Consider the following 22,970-nt stretch of genomic DNA (forward strand, 5'->3'; position numbering starts at 1 on the left):
AGGTCATGATTTCCCAAAAGACATTCATTTTGAATTTTTCAAATGTATTACTTAATGCTTTGAGCACCACAAGCCGTAAAGTGAGATCTAGTTCCATTATATTTGATAGAAGGCAGACATCTCTGCAGCCGATATCTCCAAAACTGAGCAAATTACACCAAAACTACCTAAATGGACAGCAATACAGGTAAAAGGAAGAATAAGTATTTTTGATTTTGGAGTGACCTACCCCCTTGATTGATCAAATAAGGGTTATATTACAAAAAAGGTTTTTCACTGCTTTTTTTTACTACTCATACTACAGTGTTTTACTACAGTAGATGGTGGCCAGCATGCCCCCAGTTTGGACAGGCAGCAGGAGTCCTGGTGTAGGAAGCTTAGCAATGTACTGCTGTGGACAGGGTCAGCAGCAAAAGGAATTTTAGCTACATTTTGAATACTTTCTCAGCTTTTCCTTGCTGTCAGACAGCCTTTTCTGATTGGAAACTGCCATTTTAAAAGCCAGATATCACTCTCCCTAAAGCCAACAGAGTCCACTGGTTATGTCAGTCCTTTACTTCAGACTTATCTTGATCATTTAGCTTGTTTGCATTATTGCGTGACTTCAGGGAATCCAAACTATCCCTTTAAACCACCGCAGTCACACAATAACACAAACTAACTAATCGGGTAGTCGGGTAGACCGAAAACTCCTGTGTTCTGCCAGGTAAAATTACTAATTTTACCAAGGGAGCTGGTGGCTTTGCAGAGAGCAATGTTTGGCTTATATAACGCTGGCTTCCCATCAGAAAATGCTGTCTCATGACAAAGCTGTGAAAATATTCTAAATATATCATACACATGAACAGATATTTATTTGTTTAGATGGGCCTTTTTTTTAGGTGGCTAAAATAAGTAATGCTGCTGACCCTGTCCACAGCAGTACATTGACAAGTCTCCTACACCGGTAGTGCTGCTGCTTTTTCAAATTGGGGGTGTGTTGACTGCCTTCTACTGTAGGTAATACACTATGTATAATTACCACTATAAAAACTACTATAAACACTATCTCTTTAAGGTCCAAGTCACCCATATCACAGTGAAGCATTCAGTCGCTGTGTAAGATATTGTATTTCTCACAGTGATGAGTAGTCTTGCAAAACAGTTGTCTTGCAAAACAGTGTCATATATGCCACCACCAACCTGAACAGCTGAAAAATGCAAAAGAAAATAAAAGTGAGTCAATGGACACTTACAGATTTTCCCAACTAAATTAATATTAAACTGCAGGAGTCTGAAAAAGCAGCAGAATTATTTTCCCTCAAAGTCTGATAGTGAACAGGTAACAGTAATTGCAAGTGACATTTTATTTACCTTTATATTTTCCGGTACAAGATACAGCGAAACCTTTACTGGCTTAAAATGTCAGTAAAAGTATAATGAATCATTCTGGGTGATGTCTGATTGAATTAGACATTGACTTAACATTTACAGCACAAGTGCCTAATAAAACAAAATGACTGGAGGAGTTTATGTGAAGCATTTAAATGATTGAGTCCAACTGGTTTACATGACTTGGAGAGAGCTCATTAAAAGTGAGCATTTTGAAATATGAAGGACGTGATTAAGACTATTAAAATATAGACCGCAAAATATAAATGCAAACAATAACTACTTTCTCCCCTTCAAAAAAGTACTAGCTATGTCCCAGTTTCATTTTTGTTTTCTGAAGTACAGTATCAAACAGAGGTGTCACAGAAAATGTTGTTTTCTTTACTGTTAAGACACTATGCAGTCATTCAGAAGTCAAGTAACTTTGCAAACAGCACTCTTGCACATTTCATTAGACCTTAACAGTGCAAGTATTGTTTATAGGCGGCAATGTTTATTTTCTGAGGAGTGGAATGTCTAAATTTAATGCAAAAGTACCTGAAACTGAAAATTATTTTAATATTAGGTTTGGCTTTCACAGACCCTTACAATTGAGAAAATAATGTTGCAGCAATCTGTAGCCAATTCTATATTGCTATTGATGAGATTGGATGTTGTGTAACCAAAATGTATGAAGATTCAACTCATGGTGAAATAATTGGAAATAATTATCTGAATATTAAAGCTTAAAGGTAAGCTAATAATGTTATCATGACTTTTCTGAGTGAGTACAGACAGATGAAGTGCTGTTCGTAGTGTGGTGTTGTCGAGGTGAGCGGGGCCCATGCAGGAGTCCTCTGGGGGATCCTGACAGAGACAGAGCGCTCTTTGTGCTGCGGCGCCCCTGCCCCGGTGGCCTGAAGCGGGCCGGGACCGTCAGGGGACTCGCTTTCCACTAGGTCAGAAGTGTTCTGTCGACAGCTCATTGATCACAGCTCATCTTGTCATTTGATCTTCTTCACGAAACAACGTGCAGACGCACACACATGCCAACACACGCTCGTATACACACACGCATTCACACTTTTAAAACATAATCAGATACTCCACAGCGGCTAGTAAAACAATGTGGTCTTCCTCTCCGGTCAGGGAATGTAAAACAGAGTGTCCAGCAGTAGCTCTGCAGGCAGGGAGAGAGCTGGAGTGCCGGGCTGCCGCTGCTACAGTAAAACATGGGGCCGAGGGCCTCGCAGGCTGGGTTAACGGGCTCCCAGGACTCATGAAAAGTGAACAAAAGGCCCAGTTCTGAGCCGACCGCACAAGACGCTGCCCAGGGTTTCACTGGCCATGTCCTCCAAGCTCTCCTGTCGCTGTTAAACTAAGTGGTCTTTTATGGGCGAGCTGTAATACATGCCTCTGTGAGCCGGCAGCGTAACTGTGAGCTATAATAATTATACAGAGCACAGGGGAGCCTTCGTAACTGTATGCATCGCATCCCTATAAGTCTATTCATAATTATAAAGTCTTCCTATGAGCAATGATGCGTCGGACTGGCCAACATATTGAACTTCACATTTTGGCATGGTTCTCAAATATGGATCCAGGGACCCTCAGAGGACTATGGTGCTCTGCCAGGGGGTCCATGAAAAGTTTTCAGATTTATCCATTTAAATAAACATGTATAAAAACATATTCATTTATTTATTTATTTATTCATTCAGTACAAAAGGCCTCATTATAACCTGCAATTATTTTATGATTAGACTTTTAACAATCATTATGTATTTATACAAATTATTTCCATTCCAGAAACAATCTTATAGGCAATCATTCATTCAAAAATCTGAATAAATTTCAGAACTTCTTGACATGAAAACAATCATATCTATTACTATTACTTATCAAAACAAAACACTGGAAGCTTCATTACACATATGAACATATCAGACCTCCATTTTATATTCAAGTCCCAGGATAGGCCTATTATTGTACTTTTTGTTTTTATTTAGCCCATTGTATATATTTGTATTTTATATACAGATATTAGATATTATTTAAAATAATCAGAACCAGCATTTTTTTCATGTATGCACTAAGATTGACGCACACTCTCCTGATGTGTGTCTACGCATGTTACAAGTATTCTGCGTTGACATGTGCAACATACAGATATTTTAATACATGTTAAATACATGTCTGATATCTTTCTAATACATTTCTCGTGTTGTTCTTTCACATAACTAAGTAGAAGTTAAAAGTTGAAGTAAAAATTTATTTTAAAAAAAAGCCAGGTACAAGGAAAATACATGTGGGGGTCCTCTGGTATATTTTCCATTTTGTAAGAGGTCCTTGGCTGAGAAAGAATTGAGAGCCTCTGACATAGAGAGTTTGTTCTCCTCATGACTGTCTGAGCAAATATAGACCAAGATAACAACCTAAAGCAGGAGCAGGGCGCCAAGGCAGTGATGTAATACTGAACACCACAAAAAGTAGATTTAGCAAAAAAGTAGGGGAAAACTATGTTGATATTTCACATATATTTATAATATATGCCTGTGGATCCAGATCAATCGGTTATTTACCCAGCCCTGTGTCAGCAAGGCCCCTTTCCAGGAATTCCTCCATATCAATGTTGTGGAGCAGCGGAGAAATAAAGTACAGCCTGAGCGTGATGAGGGTTCCAGGCTGCACTCAGGTCAGGTGGCTAAGCTGTGCTGTGCAACTCAAATGGCCCATGACTTACCACACAAGAAGGTATGCGAAGACTGATCATCTACTGCATGTGCAACAATATTTGCTTTATGGATGGCTAAAATGAATGAGGACTTTCCATGTTCCGACAGGCATGAGAGTCAAGAGAGATGAGAGCGGGGACCAGACCTGGGTCAAACAGTTGCTACAATTAAATGTTAGCATTTAGTTCATTTAGTAAGGAGCACCAGTGACTGTACTGCACTGTGTGGGAAAGACCACCTATCAGCCACCTGAGTGGGCTTAAACAAACCCTACAAAGTATTTCTTAATCACACGTCTCAGCATCTGCAGCTGTGATTTTACACTGACTTATCAGCCGCAGTGTAATGCAGCTGTAATTCTTCATTTATCCCTCTGTATCCTTGTTGTAACCTGAATCTCTCTTTCCCATCTTTTCCAGACTCACAGACAGACAGCAGGCTACAGTCAGTGCGGTTACTGAGACAATTTGATACGCACGTCTGTTCTGACCCTTTACCTTCAATAAAATGTGAAGAGAAACAGGAAACACTGGATTTGCTGTAAACTGTAAACATTCCAGATCTTTACCCGACCATACACCATGCCTTACTATGTCTATATACTGTATATATAATGTTTTACAGTGTCGAACCTGTGGTTGCGCTACCCACAGTGCAAAACAGACACTGCTGACGTGTTCATCCCTCCTATCTGGGGAGGGGTGAGGGTGCCGGGGTAAGAGTACTGGGCTTTTGTCCCACCACATGTCTATTGTGGCTAAACCTTTCCCTTGGGGGCAATTAGGACCTTTTAGTTTGTTGTAAGAGGACCTAAGTACGAGTGGGTTGAGCCAGGAAAAACATTTTTGAGCTAAACCAAAAACAGAAGCGCATTGAGCTCGTCTGCACTCCTGGACTTCTGAGCATCTCTCTATTAAGAAATGTGCAGGCCTGCACTGAACAGACAGGAACTGTGGCAGCTTTACAGGGGCAGGGAGGTGACGGGGGTGAGAGAGCTGGGGAGGAGGTGGGAGTGGGGGCTTCAGCTCCACCTGAGGCCTTGCCAAGAGGCCAAACAACTCAAGACCAACAATGTTGGTGGCAAGGACATGCTTCATGAGAATCAAGAGTTTGGGGGAGATCCGTGTTTCGCTTTAACTTTCACATGGCTGGATGGAAAACTGGGGAGAGAGAAGTGCGACGGGTAACGGTATGCGGTGAGATCTGCCATAGCGTGCAGAAAGCAAACACATGCATGTTGTTTGACACAACAGAGACACGGAGCCAATGAAAAGACATTACTGTAAGTAAAAGCAGCTACAGCAGAAGTGTTAGTCTACACATGCGAGAGATAAGCGTTAAGAGTCGGTCTAAGTGTGTGATTGAAAGAGTTAATGTTTGCACAGAGATGAAAATGCATGTGCAAGTGTGTTTGAGAGATGGTGCAAGATATGGACTTAGAAAAGAAAAAAACAGAGCAAAAAAGAAAGACAGGTAAGACGTAACTGAGTGTACAAATTGTCTTCATGCGGGGACCTTATCTCCCTACAGATGGGAACGTTTCCCATGGCAGGCCTGAGTGGATCAGCAGTGAACAGTGTTAGAACCTCGGAGCAAAAAGCCATGAGTGATGAGGAGGGGTTAAGAGAACTGAACCCATTTAAGTCACCCAAATAAGGGCTGTGCGAGCCCATGATGGATGCTCTGGAGTTCCTGAGGGAGAGAGCGCAAGCAATGGGAAGGGTGATGGGTGGGGAGCGAGCAGGGGTCCTGCGATCCCCACTTAATAAAAACAAATTGGTTTGATAAACGACACAAGCTTAATGTCTAAAGAGAAATATGTGTTCTAATTTCACACAGTAACATAAGCCATGTTAAAACAGGGCTGGGTGATATATCTGGAAAATTTATCTAAATAAAATCATTCATCTCAGTCTATATCGATAATTATTGGTAATTTTTAATGACTTATTCTTAATAAAGGCCAGGAGAAAAAATGTTTAATTTAACCACTTGAGTTTGAATTTAACCGTCTTACTTTGAAGTTAATCACTTCACATTAAGACTACTCTTAGAAATGATTTATAAGTGTTTTATAAATAGGTTATTAATTAAGTTGTAAAAACTAAAAAAAAATTATAAACAAATTATAATAGTTTTCATACATCAGTATGGGCTCACTGGGCAAGATCCAGTTACAGCTTACTACAAATTAATCTTTTAATGAGCTAATGTAAAATACATGACCATTCATGAATCACTTAATACCATTTATAACTGGCAAATGGAGCCTTATTATAAAGTTTAAAACAGTTCATGCTGAAAATGTACAAAGGCAAACAATATTGCCTTTGGGTATTAATCTGGTAATTTCATATGTTAATTTGAAATGTGAAATGAAACTTTTTGACTATTAAGATAATAACAGATATCTGATGAAGCTGACAGGAGGAAATACTGCTGAAGGAGAAGACAAAGGAAGCTAAGTAAGCAATGAGATCTGAGGCTTAACAGTACAGACAAAAGTGGGCTCACTATTTGGCAAGCAGCAAGTCACTTCTGCCCGTTTTATGTAGTGCATTAGTCACAGCTTATTAATGATTTGTAAAGTGCTTACAACCTATTTAATAGCCTAATTATGAACTATGTATAAATTATTTATACGAGTAGTCTTATTGTAAAGTGGTAGACTTAATAATTGCTATATTGTTGGGTTGGCCTGGCTTTTTCTTTATAAACAATTTCCACTCTGTCTGCACTTATTTTTCTCACTCAACGCTGTTTCTGTTGTTGTACCACATGTCGACAGCACAACAGAACAACACATCTGTTAAATGATTGGCTGTTTGTGTATCACACATAGCACCCTCTATTATCAAGGGATTTGAGCCACGGCATATTCATTATGTGCTTTCATGGGGTTTTGCATTTGATACATGCAGTTAAATTATGAAACATTTTATTGGACAATTTTCTTTTTGCTATTAATGAAGAGTCTGTTGCAGATACATATCACTATTGTTTTATTGCCCAAGGGTTGTAAGACACTTTCTATTTTAAGTGTGATAGGAAGAGTCTAAGATAGGATTTCTCCCAATTACAGAAGCAAATTCTAGCTAACTTTAGGAATCCTATTTTATCTTATCTTACTTTATCTCATCTTACCTGAGGTTAGGAAATCCTAAATACTCAATCCAGCATTGCTTATTAACAGACACTACTTTTCTCATTTTGCATAGCTAAACAACTTGATTTTTTTCCATTGAAAAACACCCAAACGAACACAGAAACATCCAAAAAATGGAGCGAAAACACCGACAAGCACCTAACTCCAAGCAAGATGAGTTGGAGGTTACACTCACTTAGAGTTAAGTCCAACATTGATTATTTTTTGGAAGTTTGCAACAATGCTAACTCGAGAGATAAAAGACAGCTAAGACGACAGACACAGTCTCCATTGCATCGAACATAAATTGTGTAAAAACAGTAAACAAGACGCCATACAGATTAAACAAGTTAGCTTACACTACCTGGTGGGAAAGTGAAAGTTAGGGCAGCTCAATGATTATTTTAAAGTTAGAAGAGTTTATTTTAGATTTTGGGAGGTTGGGATGTTTGTGTAGCACATGTTTTTTATGTGAAGTTAGGATAGGAACTGTTCATCTATAATGGCTTTTTTCCCTAAATTATGTCCTTACCCCAATTACCAGAGTTACCAAACAGTTAAGATCAGCAAGTTCTATTTATAAGTTGGGAGTTTCTGTAATACAGCCCCAGGCCTATGATAAAATGGTGGTGGTCCCATTCAATGAAAATATGGTTGCCTCTGAAATTCCATACTCACACACTATTTAGTACGCAGTATGTGAGTTTCTTTAGCATGTCAAAAAACTTCAGTAGGAAATCAACAGTACAAAGGGGTACATATTACAATATGCAAGCACTGGACACTACACCAGCAAATGTATCCCACAATGCATTTCAGTGGTGATGACAACAGAAACAACATAACAAAGGCAGACAGCGAGCAAGGCATGCTGAAAGATACACATACAAATTTTGGGTATATAGTGCAGAGTATGTGATTTACGACGCAGCATTTGTGCGTATGTTACAACACACAAAAACCTGCAAAACAGGGATTGGGACTGCTACCAGTGTGCCATATTTTTCTTATCAGGGACAATCTCTGATCTAAAAGGCAAACAGTCTTGTACAGGCCAAATGCAGCTGTTGTTCAGCAAAGAGAAACAGAATTTATCGTTTGGAGCCCTTTCAAAACATACTGCACTTATTAGTCTACTAAAAATGAAACACTTGAGTGGTAGAGGAGATGACTGCGCAACACGCCAACATTTCTCTTGAGAGGTTCCTGTGTACCATACGTGTTACACTGGGCTGCGCTGTAATAAACAGTTATAGTATGTTTAGACAGACCAAGAGCTTAGCATTCTTCCATTACCCATGTGTTCCCAGAAACTCCACAAGTGTGTCGCTTTACCTAAGTGCACGTTTCTCTCTCTGTGTGTGCGTGTACGTACAGTTGCATAAATAATTGTGTGTCCTCAATAAAATATTTCATTGGCTTCCTTTCTGAATTGTTACAAGTGGTGCCATTATTTAACACAAGGCTTTGGGCAGCATATAGAGGGCATGGGGGTGCAGCACACTGGTGCTTAACAAGCACACTTAACCCCAGCCGGCCATGCTACACCCGAAGAAAGGAAAGGTTGTTCCCCAGCAGTGACATGGCACAGGAGGGCAGTCAGGCCAGGGTAAGGAGAGGAGGGGACAGTATCATTAATGAACCAGTCTGGCTCATAGGCTCAATTACCGTACGTACACTGGGAAAAGAGGACAGTGTTCAAATTAAACTGGAAGGCAGGCACGGGGCAATTCAGGAAATTTAAGCTCAATGTATATGGTAACACTTGCCAAACAGTCACATTTGATTGTAGTCTCCCTGTTGATTTTATGTTAAAGAGAACATTTAAATTTTATAATACTGTAACAGGCCCTTTAGTTCATATAAAAAACTGCAAGCTGCATAAATATAACACTTTATACTCTAACTAGCAACTACAGTAAGTACTACTATACACATGACATCTACAGCCAGTGTTCACCTTAAATTTATCTAAGTGGAAACACTAAAAAAAAAATCAGAGTGGTGAAACACCACAATTTCCCCAAAGACAGGTCCTCACAGAGACATAAATCTGTAGTGTTTTTATAAGCTCCTTGTTATGTCTGTGCTTCTATTTTGGTTGTCACAAACATGTTGCCTCACTCAGTCCAACATCATGGGAACCATTTAAAAGAAATCTAAACTCCACTCCCGAAAGAATGCTGTGTATTCATACTGTATGTTCAGCTTATTGTCAATGCGTGCCAAGTATTTAAGCTGGGGAAAAAAAACAAAAATCCTACAATACTTAAAAAGGTTAGAAGCTCCTCACCAAAAAAAAAAATCAAATAGGGTGGGGAGACTAAAAATTGTAACAAAAATGTAGGTGTGGACAATTCCAGCTAGATAGCCAGACTAACCCTTCAAGCTCCCTGAAAAAAAGGAGTCCATGGGAGGGTTCAGGGATTCATAAAGTCTCACAAGGTAATTGATTGCTCCTTGCGGGGCAATCTGTGTGGGATTTTGTTTTTCTTTTTTTCAGCCTGTAGGAACAGAAAAAACACACATGGGCCATTCTCAGCAATAGAGCCATTAGGGGGAGAACGACTGTGCGAGTGTGGGGGTGAGGAGACTGACAGCAGGATGAACACTACTTAAATATTACAGTACACACACTCACCCACACACCCAAAACCTAGCCTAAATACAGAGGCGCCCACCGTTAAAGCCGGGGCATTAGGAGATGCAACGGATGCGAAGACAAGAGAATCTGCTCCAGACAGGCGAATTACGCCGTGACCTGTGGTCTAACATTAGCGAGAGCTTCCTGTGTGCAGGCACCACTCTGTTGACCGTTCATCATCGCCCAGGAAGGTGGACAGTCGCCATTACACACACATACTGACGCCCCACTTTACAATAACACGGCGGCAGCCATGACTCCACATCTGTCAAGGGGGATGTTTAAAAAGAGTCATCATTATTACTCTTTATTTTGGAGATGTGGTGGATGGGTGCAGGCTGATAGGAGGAGAGCCGTCTGGTTAACGTCGAGTTCCTCTCCTTAACCAATGACTCGGGACTTGGGGCTGGGGGGGCCAGACGGGTACTGACTGGGAGGGAGGTGGGGGCTCAGATAAGCGGTGCCCCAGGTCCGTTGGCCCGGGGATCTTAAATCATCGTCAGTCCCTCCCCAGAGTTCACAAACATCAGCATTCCCATCGCTCCGAAACCTCACTTTCTTATCAACAGGCTTATCACACCGATCAGTTATCTGGAGCTCTAAGAAACACGTCTGCTACCATCAAACACTCACTCCTCCACACACAAACACACGCAAAATGAAAAATGCATCAGGTTGAAATGACTGGAGAAAAACTCAGTGCAGTAAATATAAGATAACCTAATTTCATGAGGAGATACTTGATGAAATTAAAATTTCCACACTTAATTTACTGTACATTAAAGGTAGAATCAGTAGGATTTGTCCAAACTGTTCATAAATTCACCAAAAGATGTCAAATATTGATGTTTTGGGTTGGTAAAGTAACCTGCACACAGTAAAATAATGAAGAATACAGGCAGAGGGCAGAGTCTCTGCACCTACAGGCACAATCACACACTTCTAGTGGGCAATATGTGATGACTGAAAAGTGTCGCATTTTATGCCTTAAGTTTTTTTAAGTACAGTAAAGCTTCTTCCCTGCTGAAAAACAATGACTTCATGTGTGTTTGTGTCTTAATGTTTATGTAATTCTCACTTTTGTTCCCAATCAGGGAGACAACAGGCTGGATATCGGATTCCTCGTTAGCCTTCTTCACCATGCTGAACCAATCCTCCAGATTCTCAAAGCTTTGGTAGTTGGTGATGTCGTAAACCAGGAGAACCCCCTGTGTTGGAAAGACAACAGGAACAACAGAGTACGTCAGACTTTCATAACAGCACCTCACTTTTACACTCCGTCACTGGGAGATACTGGATACGAGTACACAACTTCATTTCATATTCATTCACCTGATATTCTTTTATATTAACGTGGGTTAATATTGAGGGAGCGAGGGAACAGTAGGTGGCACTGCTCCTCTTCTTAGACTGGGGGACAGATTCACATAGAGGGGGACACACTCACATGTAATCTGAGGTAGGTTCAGTACCATCTTGATCTAAGTAAGACTGAGTGATAACTTTTACCGTTTCACTTGTTTAATTGTGTTAAATGTAAACTGCCATGAAATGGGGCTGCACGACATGGTAAAAAAAAACTATATACAGCTATTATTTTGACAGATATTGCAATTGCGATATGATTCACATTTAGTGGGAATGATCATTTTTGCATCACACTTTTCATCTTCTGATTTGTTGATATCTGTACCAAACAAACATGCTTTTTTATGTCTGGAGAACAAAAGTTGGAGGTTGGGGCATCTCTGCAGTGTTACAGTTATAATGATGTTTTTCCACACATTTTTCCGTTATGAAAAATTCGCAGCTTCTGTGATTTGGATATTGCACTTGGCCATAATGCTATTTTGATAATATGTAAGCACATAATGAATATGCCCCATGTCATTAACAGCCTATCATTGCCCTTGATAATGGAGCAAGCAACAAGAGACACTTTTTTAATAATAATTTTAAAAAAAAAAGGACAGGTTAGTATGGCAGTTTTTTGTTTTCATTCTGTCTATTAAATCTTATCTGTGTACTTCAATAAATTAAGTGTTTAGGGTTAGGGTTGTCCTGGTCTTTATAAAAATAGCTCATTAAAAATTAAAATGTAAAAATTGGAAATTATTGTCAATATTGACTGAAATTAACTTGATTGTGATACATTTTTCATCTACATCACCCAGTCCTAGTGTGAAATCACATTACGGCTGTCATGATATTAGATATTCACTACACAATTATCCTGGCCAAAAAAAAAATCACTATAACAATATTATCTAGACAACAGTAGAAAATGTGAATGAAATAAGTAAATAAATAATGCTATCAGTGAAATTCATCTTTGATTTTGTTTATTGTGTCTTTGGTCTTTTTTGGCAAATGAATTACACTAACAATTCAAATGTAGGGAGGTGGAAAAAGTCTGTAACCATGTCTGTACAAAAGCGTACAAAAGTGCAATTACACTTAATGGATAGTGAAAAGGTGTGTGTGCAAGACTGGAGAGAAACAAAAATTATTTAAGAGCCGGCAGTATGTTTAAGAGGCACTGGATTATTATCATTATGATATTAATATTTCATTTTTTAAATATCACAGTTAGTGTTGTTATCACGACACCCCTAATACACATGGATTTGTTTTAAATTGTGGAACATTAACAGTTCACACAGCACAGTCCAGCATTGGGCACAGAATAGAGATGAGGTTATCTACTATCTGAGCTGATAAATGAAGACTGCCTAAAGACATTTTCTTCCTCACTACACAATCCACAAGACTGTATATATGCACTGCAGAAACACTCGTGCAACAACGCCAGAGTCATGTTTGAGCAAACACTCAGGGCAGAAGGGGCTGTTTACATGGACACATAAATTAATCAAAGAGTAAACACAGATACAAGAGCTGCTGGCATAATTCAAGACAAATAATCACATAACTTAACTATCTGCTATCACCGCTTAAGCTTTTGCTGGAAATTAACAGGAGCCAAGGTAAACCTCTCTGCTTTTACTGCATGACGCAACACGACCAAAAGGCTCTCTTTCGCTTTTTGTTCAGCAGACACACACTGTCACAACACGCGAGGTCGGTGACGACAGCTCAGGCCTCTGATAATTACTGCGAGTCTCTCCCAACAGTCATGATTGATTACAGGACACACAGTGCTGAACAACAGGTGTGAAAGTTCCACACAGCGCTGACGAGAAACTCCCTGAGCAAAGTGTCGTAATGTGGCAATGATATACGACATGAGGGAGAGACAGTACCAAAAAAAGTCCTGCAAACATGGACACACTTTAGAGCAAGGCAGTGAAAATGCCAAATAACATGTCACTTTCACTGTTTTTAAAGCCAGGTAGACGTGTAAGAGGTCCCCTCGCTAATGTTTGTCTAGCTTCTATAGACAAGCACGACAAAAGTGTTCTTGCATATAGATGGTATATGGTGACAAATTTCCTGCCTGTGCCCAAATGTTAGATCTTAAGCTGCAGTACAGGTCTTGGATTAGACAAACCGTGGTCTTTAAGTGGGCCTCTTCAAACAAGAGGCATTCTGGAGGTGACAGAGAGCACTCATCTATCACAACATGGCTACCTGCAGACGCTGATGTTGTTGGCACATGTACAAACTGGTACGCACTGACACAGATTGCATTGTCTGCAGAGAGCTCGGCTGTCATTTTAATCAACACATGGTTGAGTTTTTCCACAGGACATGTGTTGAATGAGACTAAATGGAGGATCAATTAGTGGCCTTTTCTTCTCTACGCCTATTCACGTACGAGCTGAGTACTATCAAATACTGGGAAACACTTTCAGTTTTAATTGTTTTAAAGGGCAAATGTGCAAAATATTTACTGTAATAAATCATGAAATTACCATGATATGTCATCAGAGATTAAGGAAACATGCTAAGTTGAAATATTCACTTCTCCAACATCTACACTACACCAGTGTCCTTCAAAATTTCTACTAGAGTCCGTAACTTATGTTATTGTTTGCCTATTTCACATTTATTTGAGGTCATATTAATGTAAAATGTTCGCTGAAAGAGCAAGTGTCTTTTTATGAGTTGTAAGAAATCATTAATAATCTTATAAGTTGTTTATAACAGTTAAAGTTAGCAATATGTTAATGAAGTCTGGCAGGCAGCACAGCAGTCACTGAATCCAGTGTTTATTTTCAGAGCAGTGGGCTTTTGTGTAATTGTATAGACAATTAACAGTAAACAGCTGAAACACCTACAGGGTAGGATTCATCATTGGTTGTTTTTGTCAAATTATAATGGTGCACTCGATTTGCGCTCCTGCAGCCTGCCAGAGCTTCCTCAAATCTGGGGAGGAGGGAGCAGGTGGAACAACTTGCTTCAACCATAGGTTGTACATTAAATAGGGATTCAACCTATATAATATACAGTCAGTCACTCCGACTCACTATTTGGGCTGCAGTACTCATTTTTGGATGCACAATTGTTACATATTACTCACTGTATGGACACACAGTGTGCAGTGTTTTCATTTATTCAGTCTGGCAGAAAACATTAAAACTGTATCATCTCTGTAAAAGTGCCCCTTTCTTTGTTCTTGTGTGTGTATAATTTGTGTATTTATGTCATGTCACCTTGTGAGGAAAATTACATTGAAAATTAATAATACATTGCTGTTTTTTTCTGGTCACAAAAAATATGCAAAAGTAGAGATACCCTTATTTTTAAAGCTCTGTTGACCTGCTACACTCACTGTGTATCCAATGAATGTTTATTATGATTTGGCTCCAGAGGGAGGGAGTGGCAGGTTCTGAATGAAGCTGCCGAGGCTGTAATAATAAGCTTGAAGAGTCACCAATACAGTAATATTGGAAACCAAGTCTTCCTGCGCTTCCTATTACTTTTTCATAAACATGTACAACCATTGGTTTGTACGTTTACACATTTCCTACCCTTCCTGGGGCTACTAGAGTCAATGACAGTCTTTTTTTTTGCCTTCATGTTGGAGGAATTAAAGACTGTAGCACAAACCAGAGATGCAGATATGATTGTTAAGTAGAATGAAAAGTAACAAAAGAGGACTTTGAGTTTGAATTTGTGTGTGTGTTGCCTTACGTGAGCTCCATATACGTATTTATCCAGCATTTTCCCTCCTAACGTTTGGCCTCCAATGTCCCACACCTGCAGGGTCACGTTCAAATTGCCTGCAGTGCAAAAAAGAGACAGAAAAACCTCAAGTATCAAAAACAACTGACATTTATATAATAAAAAAATGTGTACAAATGTACAAGCTCTACAAAGGGGGAATAGATGTTTCATAGTTCAGTTTCATATTTTCTTTTCTTAAAAATGCTTTGTTCTGCTAATCAAATAAATAAATGAATAAAAAACTGTGGGTTTCCACTCCGGATGTTTTTGTTCTTTAATCATTAACTTGTTTGTTTTAACAAAGCTCATGATCCTGAGGAAATAACGAGTCAGCTGTAACTGGAGCCTGTATTTTGGGTGAGCAATTTCTACAATAAAAGTCAACGTTGTTGATGTACATAATGGAAACAATAAATCAGCGATTAATCTTTCATGCTAAGCGCTCTTGCCTGGCAGGTCACCCACACCTCACATCCAAGAATATCCAGCCCAGAGATTGAGGGGGATGAATAGGTACGCTCTACCCTCTAATTTAAACATTCTCAATACCGTGGCAGTAAAAAAAAATGACTTCTTATTAGGCTGGGAAGAGCTGTTTGCATTGTGCCATATCCTGCCAAGTTGGGAAAGTGAGGAGAATTATGTGCTGTTAAGGAAAATAGCAATAATTAAACACAAAATAAGAGGGAAAAGAAGACTCTTGTCCTTATGTCTGTGGAAAGAGAAAGAAGGAGTGAATGAGAGAGAAAGAAAGACAGGCACAAAAACCAAATCCAAATGAATATTTTCTTCCTCTGGAAAATGAAAGGGGTGGTTGAAAAAAAAAGAGGAGGAGGGAGGACCAGACAGCGAGGAGTTTATGTTGGTGTGATGAGGGCCCTGCGCTGGCCTGGAGCAGCGATGGGGAGCAGAGCGTACACTGTGGACACGGCTGGACGACTCAACCCCTTCATAAGTCCCCTTTTTAAAGCAAGGGAAGGAAACGCTGAGGTTCACAGTCACTACATCTAGACTATACAGTGTCAGTGTAAAGCTACATTGAGGAGTGCAATGAATAACGGTTCTTTGGTGTTATAAAGAGCCATCCCCACCCATCCACCATGCCTGGACACTAGCTTTATTTGTTTTTCAGAGATTCACGCTGACTCAACAGTGCTGACATTTTTCTGCTTATGCTTTGCAAGAAGTAGAAACTGCGATTATGAGCCCAATAGATCAACCTTAAGGACTCTGGTTTGAAATAGTAAAAATGCATATGATATCAAAATTGAATGTCTCATTAAATGTCCACAAAAATCTGACTGAAAGCTAACATTCATAACAATTAGAAAACCTAGTTCAAAAAACACTGAGCTGTTTAGACCACGTCTAAGACTCTAAGTACCAAGCAATGTACTGCAGGGGATGAGAGCTGCAGTCAAATGTATTCCAGGTACCTAAAAAATATCAACATTGGTGTAAGTGTATGCTAGATTTATTATATTTTCACAGCTTTTTTAATTTTCACTTTCCATAAAACAGCCTTTTCCCGATGGAGAACGGTAACTGCTATCTATGCTGTCTTGAAATCCACCAGACAGAATGTGAGTTGCAGGACAACTGCTGCCTCAATTAGTTTGTTCATGTTATTGCGTGACTTTGGTGTTTTAACATGCCAGTGGGGATCCGACCTACCATCACTTGCTGCAGATTGAGGCAGCTGTAGTGCAGCAACTCCTGTGTTATAAGAGGTAAAATTACTGTTCATCAAAGAAGTCTGGTGGATTTAAAGACAGCATAGATGGTAGCTACAGTTCCCTATCAGAAAAGTACAGCAGTGACAGTATTCTAAATATAGTGTACACTTAGACCAATACTGATTTTTTTTAAGTGAGTCTGGAGTGATATTACGGCTTAACTTGCCTGTTGGTGAGTTGGCTCAGATGAAACGGGGGGTTTTTTTGCACTTGTTCAGTGGGACAAGTGACTTGTTTTTCTTTTTTTTATGGATTGGTTCATGGAATTGACTGTGTAATTTTCACAATAACCACATAAACACACCAAATTCAAATATCAGAAAAGTATACAAACCTTTAAAGGAATGTGGATTTAAACCAATTTCCAATACTTTTTAAAGGCTTACTATTAGGGATTTTTTTCAATCAATACTGATAGCCAATAATTACTTGCTTTACATGGCCAATATGGATTATGTCACTGATAATCTGATAAATCTGATAAAGGCTCAGATGTAGTGAGCAAAAATGCAACATTTAATATTCCATAGCTCTAACTGGAGCTGCAACTAACAATTATTTTCACTGTTGATTAATCTCTCTATTATTTTCTTGGTTAATCAATTAGTTGTTTGGTCTACAAAATGTCATCAAAGGGTGAAAAATGTATATCAGTGTATCCAAAAGTCAAAGCTAACACTCTAAAATGTCTTGTTTTGTCCACAACCCATTATTAAGATATTCAGTTTACTGACATAGAGGAGTAAAGAAATCAGAAAATATTAACTTTTGAAAAACTGAAATCAGAGAATTTTGACTTCTTTTTCTTAAAGAGTTGCTCAAAGAGATTAATTGATTATCAAAATAGTTGGCAATGAAGTTAACAATCGATTACTCATTGCAGCTTTAGCTCTGACCAAACCACATCTAACTGACAAACAGTTCTGACTCTGTTCATTAAGTTTTTCCAAATAATGTCCCGGTGATAATTTATCAGCCCTGTCATTCATTGTGCTTCTTTACTTACTATTATGTACACAAGATCCTGAAGTACATAGTCAAAAGTCTATTGTGGATTCGGGTTTCCAGTGGCTTTAAAACTGACAACGAGGTGAGAAAAAAGGCACTTTGATAAGATAATCATCCTCTCAGTGTGAGTTGAAGTGAACCTGGACAAAGCTGCTTCCGACAGTGTGAGTTTGACAGAATTTATCAAGTATATTTCACCTCAAGTCAATCCCCTTCACCGCCTGTACCTCATTGGTTTGGCAGAGACATCTGGAAGAGGTATTGTTATAAAAAGCACACACAGAGGAGGCTGTTGTGTGCCAGTCGGCCTCGCCTCACCTCTCCCTGCGTTGGAAAATGTACATTAAGTTTGACAAGCTGGGCCTTCATGGTGAGAGGGGCCAGCGCTGGCTATAGGCTACTCTCCCCCCTGCTGCAAAAGACCCTTACAGCCCCACAGAGACCCGGAGAGCCACACAACCTCTCCAATACAAGGCAGGGTGGGGGTCCTAACGAAGTTTGGGACCACCCAGCTCGCAGAGCCACCCTCCTCTTCATCAGCTCATCAACACCCAATTCCCCAGAAAATGGGCCATTTAACAACCCCGGTGCTGGACCCTATGTTAGTGCTGCCTCAGTGATACAGACGTATGTACACTATATTTTAACAAAGGCTACATTTTAACGCTGTGATTGTTTCAGGAAAGAAACTTACTGGAAAGAGAAGTCAAACGATTAACAGCATTTGTTCGAGTTCACATTAAGGAGCTGAGCCCAGCCTGTGCTTATGGTTGGCTCTTTTCATCCTGACTCCACCACAACATTTTTGGGGGTTTAGTTCTCCTAAGTCTCATAAGCTGAAACTGACACAAAATCAAAATAGAATCCTTCAGCCAACTCACAAATCAGCATAACTTTTACTTTTAGCACTTAATTTGCCCTTGCCTAATGTTGTTTTATTAGTAATGAAAGAATGGAGGCACTTTGCAGATTTCTGGAGCTTAGTCCTTGGCAGAGTTTTAGAAGTACCATTTAAAATGCTGAAAATCCCCATTTCACATGGTAGGAAGTAAAAATGGAGTGCTTTCGTCTAAATATAGCATTAGTCAATAAACATTTATTTTACAGATCTGAGGGGGATACAGAGTGTGGCTTTATTTCTGCGGGTTCAACATAAACAAATAGGAACATGAATGTTTTATGTGGTGGAGGACAAAGATCAGTTGAAGTCGGGGATCAGCGATATGGATATAAAATGTTAATGTATTTACTCTGTACGGTGCCCACAGAATTATGAGCAAGGCTCGCTCGTTTGGACATAAGCTGTCCATTGGCCTTGTGGAGTCAGAAAAAAAGTGTGCTGTTTGCTCTGGAGAGAAGAGCTTTCAGAGTGAATAAGCCTGAGAAGTGGCAGACACTCTACAATGAGGAGCTACCAGAAAAGACACATTCAGGTCCTGAGTTAACCTGACAGACAAACTCTGGCTGGAAAAGGTAGAACAAGAAAATATAAAAAATATAAAATAACAGTGCCAGAAAATCTGAGAAATAAAAATATGATGAACAGAAAGTGACGCTGGAACAACAAGTCTCTTTGTCATACTCTCAATGAATAATATTCTTGATTTTTTTTTTTAGGCTGATAATGTTAAGTACACAGGAACATCCAAAGCCTTAAGGTTGATATTAAACTTAAAGGACCAGTGTGTAGGATTTAATGGAAGCTAGTGGTGACCTTGCTATAGTTGCCATGAAATGCACACAAAATGCAAAAGGTCATATCTAAAACCAGTGTTAATCTGTTGTGGGCTACTGTAGAAACATGGAGGAGCAACAGAAGAGGACTCGTGTCCTCTGTAGATATAAACGGCTCATTCTAAGGTAACGAAAATGTGATTCTTATTTTCTAGTGACTATACAGTAATGAAAACATACTTATGAATATTATATTCCATTTCTGCAAGATTCTGCCCACAAATCCCCATTTTGTTTCCCATCCCCGTTAAAAAATGGTTAAAAAAAAACTCAAAGATATTCCATTTACATTTCAATTGACATTTTTTTCTGTGATGACTCAAAACTATTAATCGATTGTCAAAATAGTTGCCACAACTAATCAATTATTAACTAATTGTTGCAGCTCTAGTTTTTATATAATTCTGTAGCTTCCCAGTAGTTTTCCTTTTGAGCGCATCAGTACTCTAACCTACGCCACAGCTTGGAATGGGAGTTTACAAGGGATGTCACAAATTCAATATGAAATTTAAAATTGATCAAAATGAGCTCTAAATTTCAATGATCAAAATCAAAGTCAGAAGTGACAATTCTACCTCTTTGCCCCACCAACTTGCAGTGTCCAGTATGTGAACAAAAAAAACTACAAAGACGACACAGTGTAGCTCACCAGCTGTTACATGACAATTGATCCCATATTTAAAGATTAATTTAAATAAAGGACAGTTGTCACGGCATAAAACCATCTGTTGATCTTCACAAATCAAGACTCAGTAGTCTAACATTGGCGTAGCTGTCAGTGGAAAAAAAAAGTTTTTTTATAACCAACTAAGAGGTATAAGTATTTTTTAAAGAAAAGCAGTCAAAATTCTCTGATTCCTGCTTCTTAAATGTGAATATTTTTTTGGGTTTCTTAACTTTTTTATGATGACCAATTGAATATCTTTGGGTTGTGGGAAAATCAAGACATTTGCGGACATTGATTTGTGCTTTGAGAAACACTGATCAACATTTTTCACAATTTTCTGACATTCTATGGATCAAATCGATTAACCGAGAAAATAATAAAGTCAGTTTAATCAACTGAAATTAATCATTAGTTGAAGCCATAGACATCCCTAGAGTTTACATTTGAAAAACCTGGAAAAGATCACAGGTAGAGTAGCCCTTTAACAACCACTAATAGTTAAGCCTGTCTGTCTAAGCACAATCTTGCCAAATACATATCATATCGGCATTTTATTGAATTAACAAGTCTGCGGTCAGCCACTATGTGCTTGTACAACACGCATGTCTGTGCAGAGTCTCTGAACAAGTGAGCTCTCCCAAAAGATCGCGAAGGTGTCTCACCTGGAAGGCTTATTCTCTTCAGAAAGAAATCCAGGCCGATGGTTTGTTTGTACTGCTTCCCAAAGGCCTCCTGTGCAAACCGGGTGGCGAGTGATGTCTGAAACGGAGAGACAAAAGGGAGAGACACAGAGAATGAGTGCCAGAACACCTCTGCAGCAATCAACAGGGCTGAAAATATGTATTTTAAAGGAGATAAGTGGTTTTAAAAGAAAATACTTTCCGGATAAAGGAGAATCCCTAATTCGGTGCATAGTATTTACCTGATAAACAATATTCACACAAATATGCATAACATTAAAACTTAATTAAAATTACAGCATGGTCCAGAATAAAATGCACGATACTGCAAAACTCCTTCCAGATAAAATATACAGTATATTAAAGAACTTCCTGATTAAGGGATATTTCAGTGGTGAACAGACAAAGAAAAACTTTGACTTCACTCACACAATTCCAAAGTAAGCTTTTTACAATATTTCATTCTCTAATATTTCATAAAAAAAATAGAGGGGTATAATTTATCAAATCAAAACACTGCTATGTGACTGTTTTCTGAGACTGCCCTCCTAATAGTTGACCAAGTTTTTATTCATCCGTTAGTCGCAGAAAACAAAATAAAGAAAAGCACCCTGAACCCCATTCAGGAGCTGTGCCTTGCCATCAGGCCCAAGATGAAAATATCAGGGGATTGTTGGGACATGGACCTTTTCTCTTGTAACACAAGCACCCTGCTGCTGACTGTGGCTGCCATTACCTAATTAGTGGTTCTATTAGACTGGGACACAGCCACCAAGGCCGACAGAGGCCAGTTTAATGACCGGTAATACTGTAACATTACTGGGGTGACTTACAGCCATACTAACCAGGAATCTGACGCCAGGATGGTGAAGATATGGTGGGTTCAGGTGGGGAAAGGAGGAGTAAAGTGGGACATGAGTGAGTTTGTAACGTAGCAAGTTAACTGTTAAGTATTCATCATCCATTGTGTTGATTAGTCTGTATTTGTTTTTGTGAAGTTGAAGTTATTTATCCCTGTGTTTCGTGTTTTGAACAGGATTTGTGTGTTATTATTCTGTGTTGAAATAAATTAACAAAATGTTCAGTCTCCTTGCTGGTTGTTCTGACATATTTAGAATCATTACAATCACCTTTTTTCCTCACATTCTTTGGTGATCCAACCTTTAAGTATGCTCTGCAGGACATTAATTTCATTATTACAAATCCATTTTAAGTACCTTCAAAAATGTCATGATTGACTGGAGGGTATGCTGATGTAATTGTCTGCCTCCTCTGCTGTCCCACTCCTAAGCCACAGCTCTGACAGTGAAAATCAACGTGAATTACAAAAACAGGTGTCGCAGTATGTGTCATGTCTCCAGACTGCAGACCTAATAATTGCCACAAATTATAAAACCTCCATCACTGTCACCGTTGTGTTTGAGGAGGGAAAAAAATAGCATGTTAGGGGCTCTCCTGAAATCCATGGGAATTCATAGCGCAGACTTGACATGCCAAGTTTAATTCATTTTGATGGATGAGGATAGGGGGGAAAAAAATGAAGTGCTGAATGTCTATTAGCTATCTTTAGAGCAGTGTGCTTACATAAACACAACAGCGAAGTGAAGCAATGGGATTCCCTGAGTGGTCATGTGGCAGCAAATGCATTTTAATGTGATACTTGACAATTGCTGTGGGTTAGAGAACTTAAGACTAAATTCTTTCTTTCAATCCACTAAGCTTTCACTTGAGCCTGTGCCCTAATCTACCTCCATTCATGCTCAGAAGGTTTAGGTTTAGCCAAATAATGTTTCAGATAAAACTGCATTTCTTACTCCAGGAGCAGGGGTTCCCAAACGTCTTTAGAGCAAGACCCAAAAGGGAAAATTGGTGTCTCCCCAGGACTCAAATTTAAAATACATAATAAATTGCCCTAAAGTACTATGCTTCTCATAATCTCATAATAAATTTACACTGTCCACTGAAACGTAAGAGGGGTTTTAATTTGAAATGGATACAGGAAGTGTTGAGTTTGTATTAACTACATAATCCAGTAACTTTAACAGGGCAAACAGGAGCGGATCAAAACGAGGATTCGTATTTAAATATTGTAGTGATGGGACACATTTCCCATCATGCCTGGAATGAGTCTATGAAATTCA

At 39.1% G+C, this 22,970-nt stretch overlaps 1 protein-coding gene across 2 annotated transcripts in view; it reads right to left on the bottom strand.

Moving 5' to 3' along the window:
- Positions 1-22,970, bottom strand: part of rab28 (RAB28, member RAS oncogene family) — a 42,599-nt gene that overhangs the window by 13,596 nt on the left and 6,033 nt on the right. For both annotated transcript variants that reach the window (XM_084719618.1, XM_084719619.1), the window contains exons 2-4: positions 20,812-20,908; positions 14,972-15,060; positions 10,953-11,082 (exon numbers count right to left, since the gene is read on the bottom strand). In XM_084719618.1, the coding sequence (XP_084575744.1) occupies positions 10,953-11,082; positions 14,972-15,060; positions 20,812-20,908 (316 nt within the window). The remainder of the gene's footprint in view (positions 1-10,952; positions 11,083-14,971; positions 15,061-20,811; positions 20,909-22,970) is intronic.

The sequence above is a fragment of the Lutjanus erythropterus genome, chromosome 5 (genome assembly GCF_056507025.1).
Source record: "Lutjanus erythropterus isolate fLutEry1 chromosome 5, fLutEry1.hap2, whole genome shotgun sequence".
NCBI lineage: Eukaryota > Metazoa > Chordata > Actinopteri > Lutjaniformes > Lutjanidae > Lutjanus > Lutjanus erythropterus.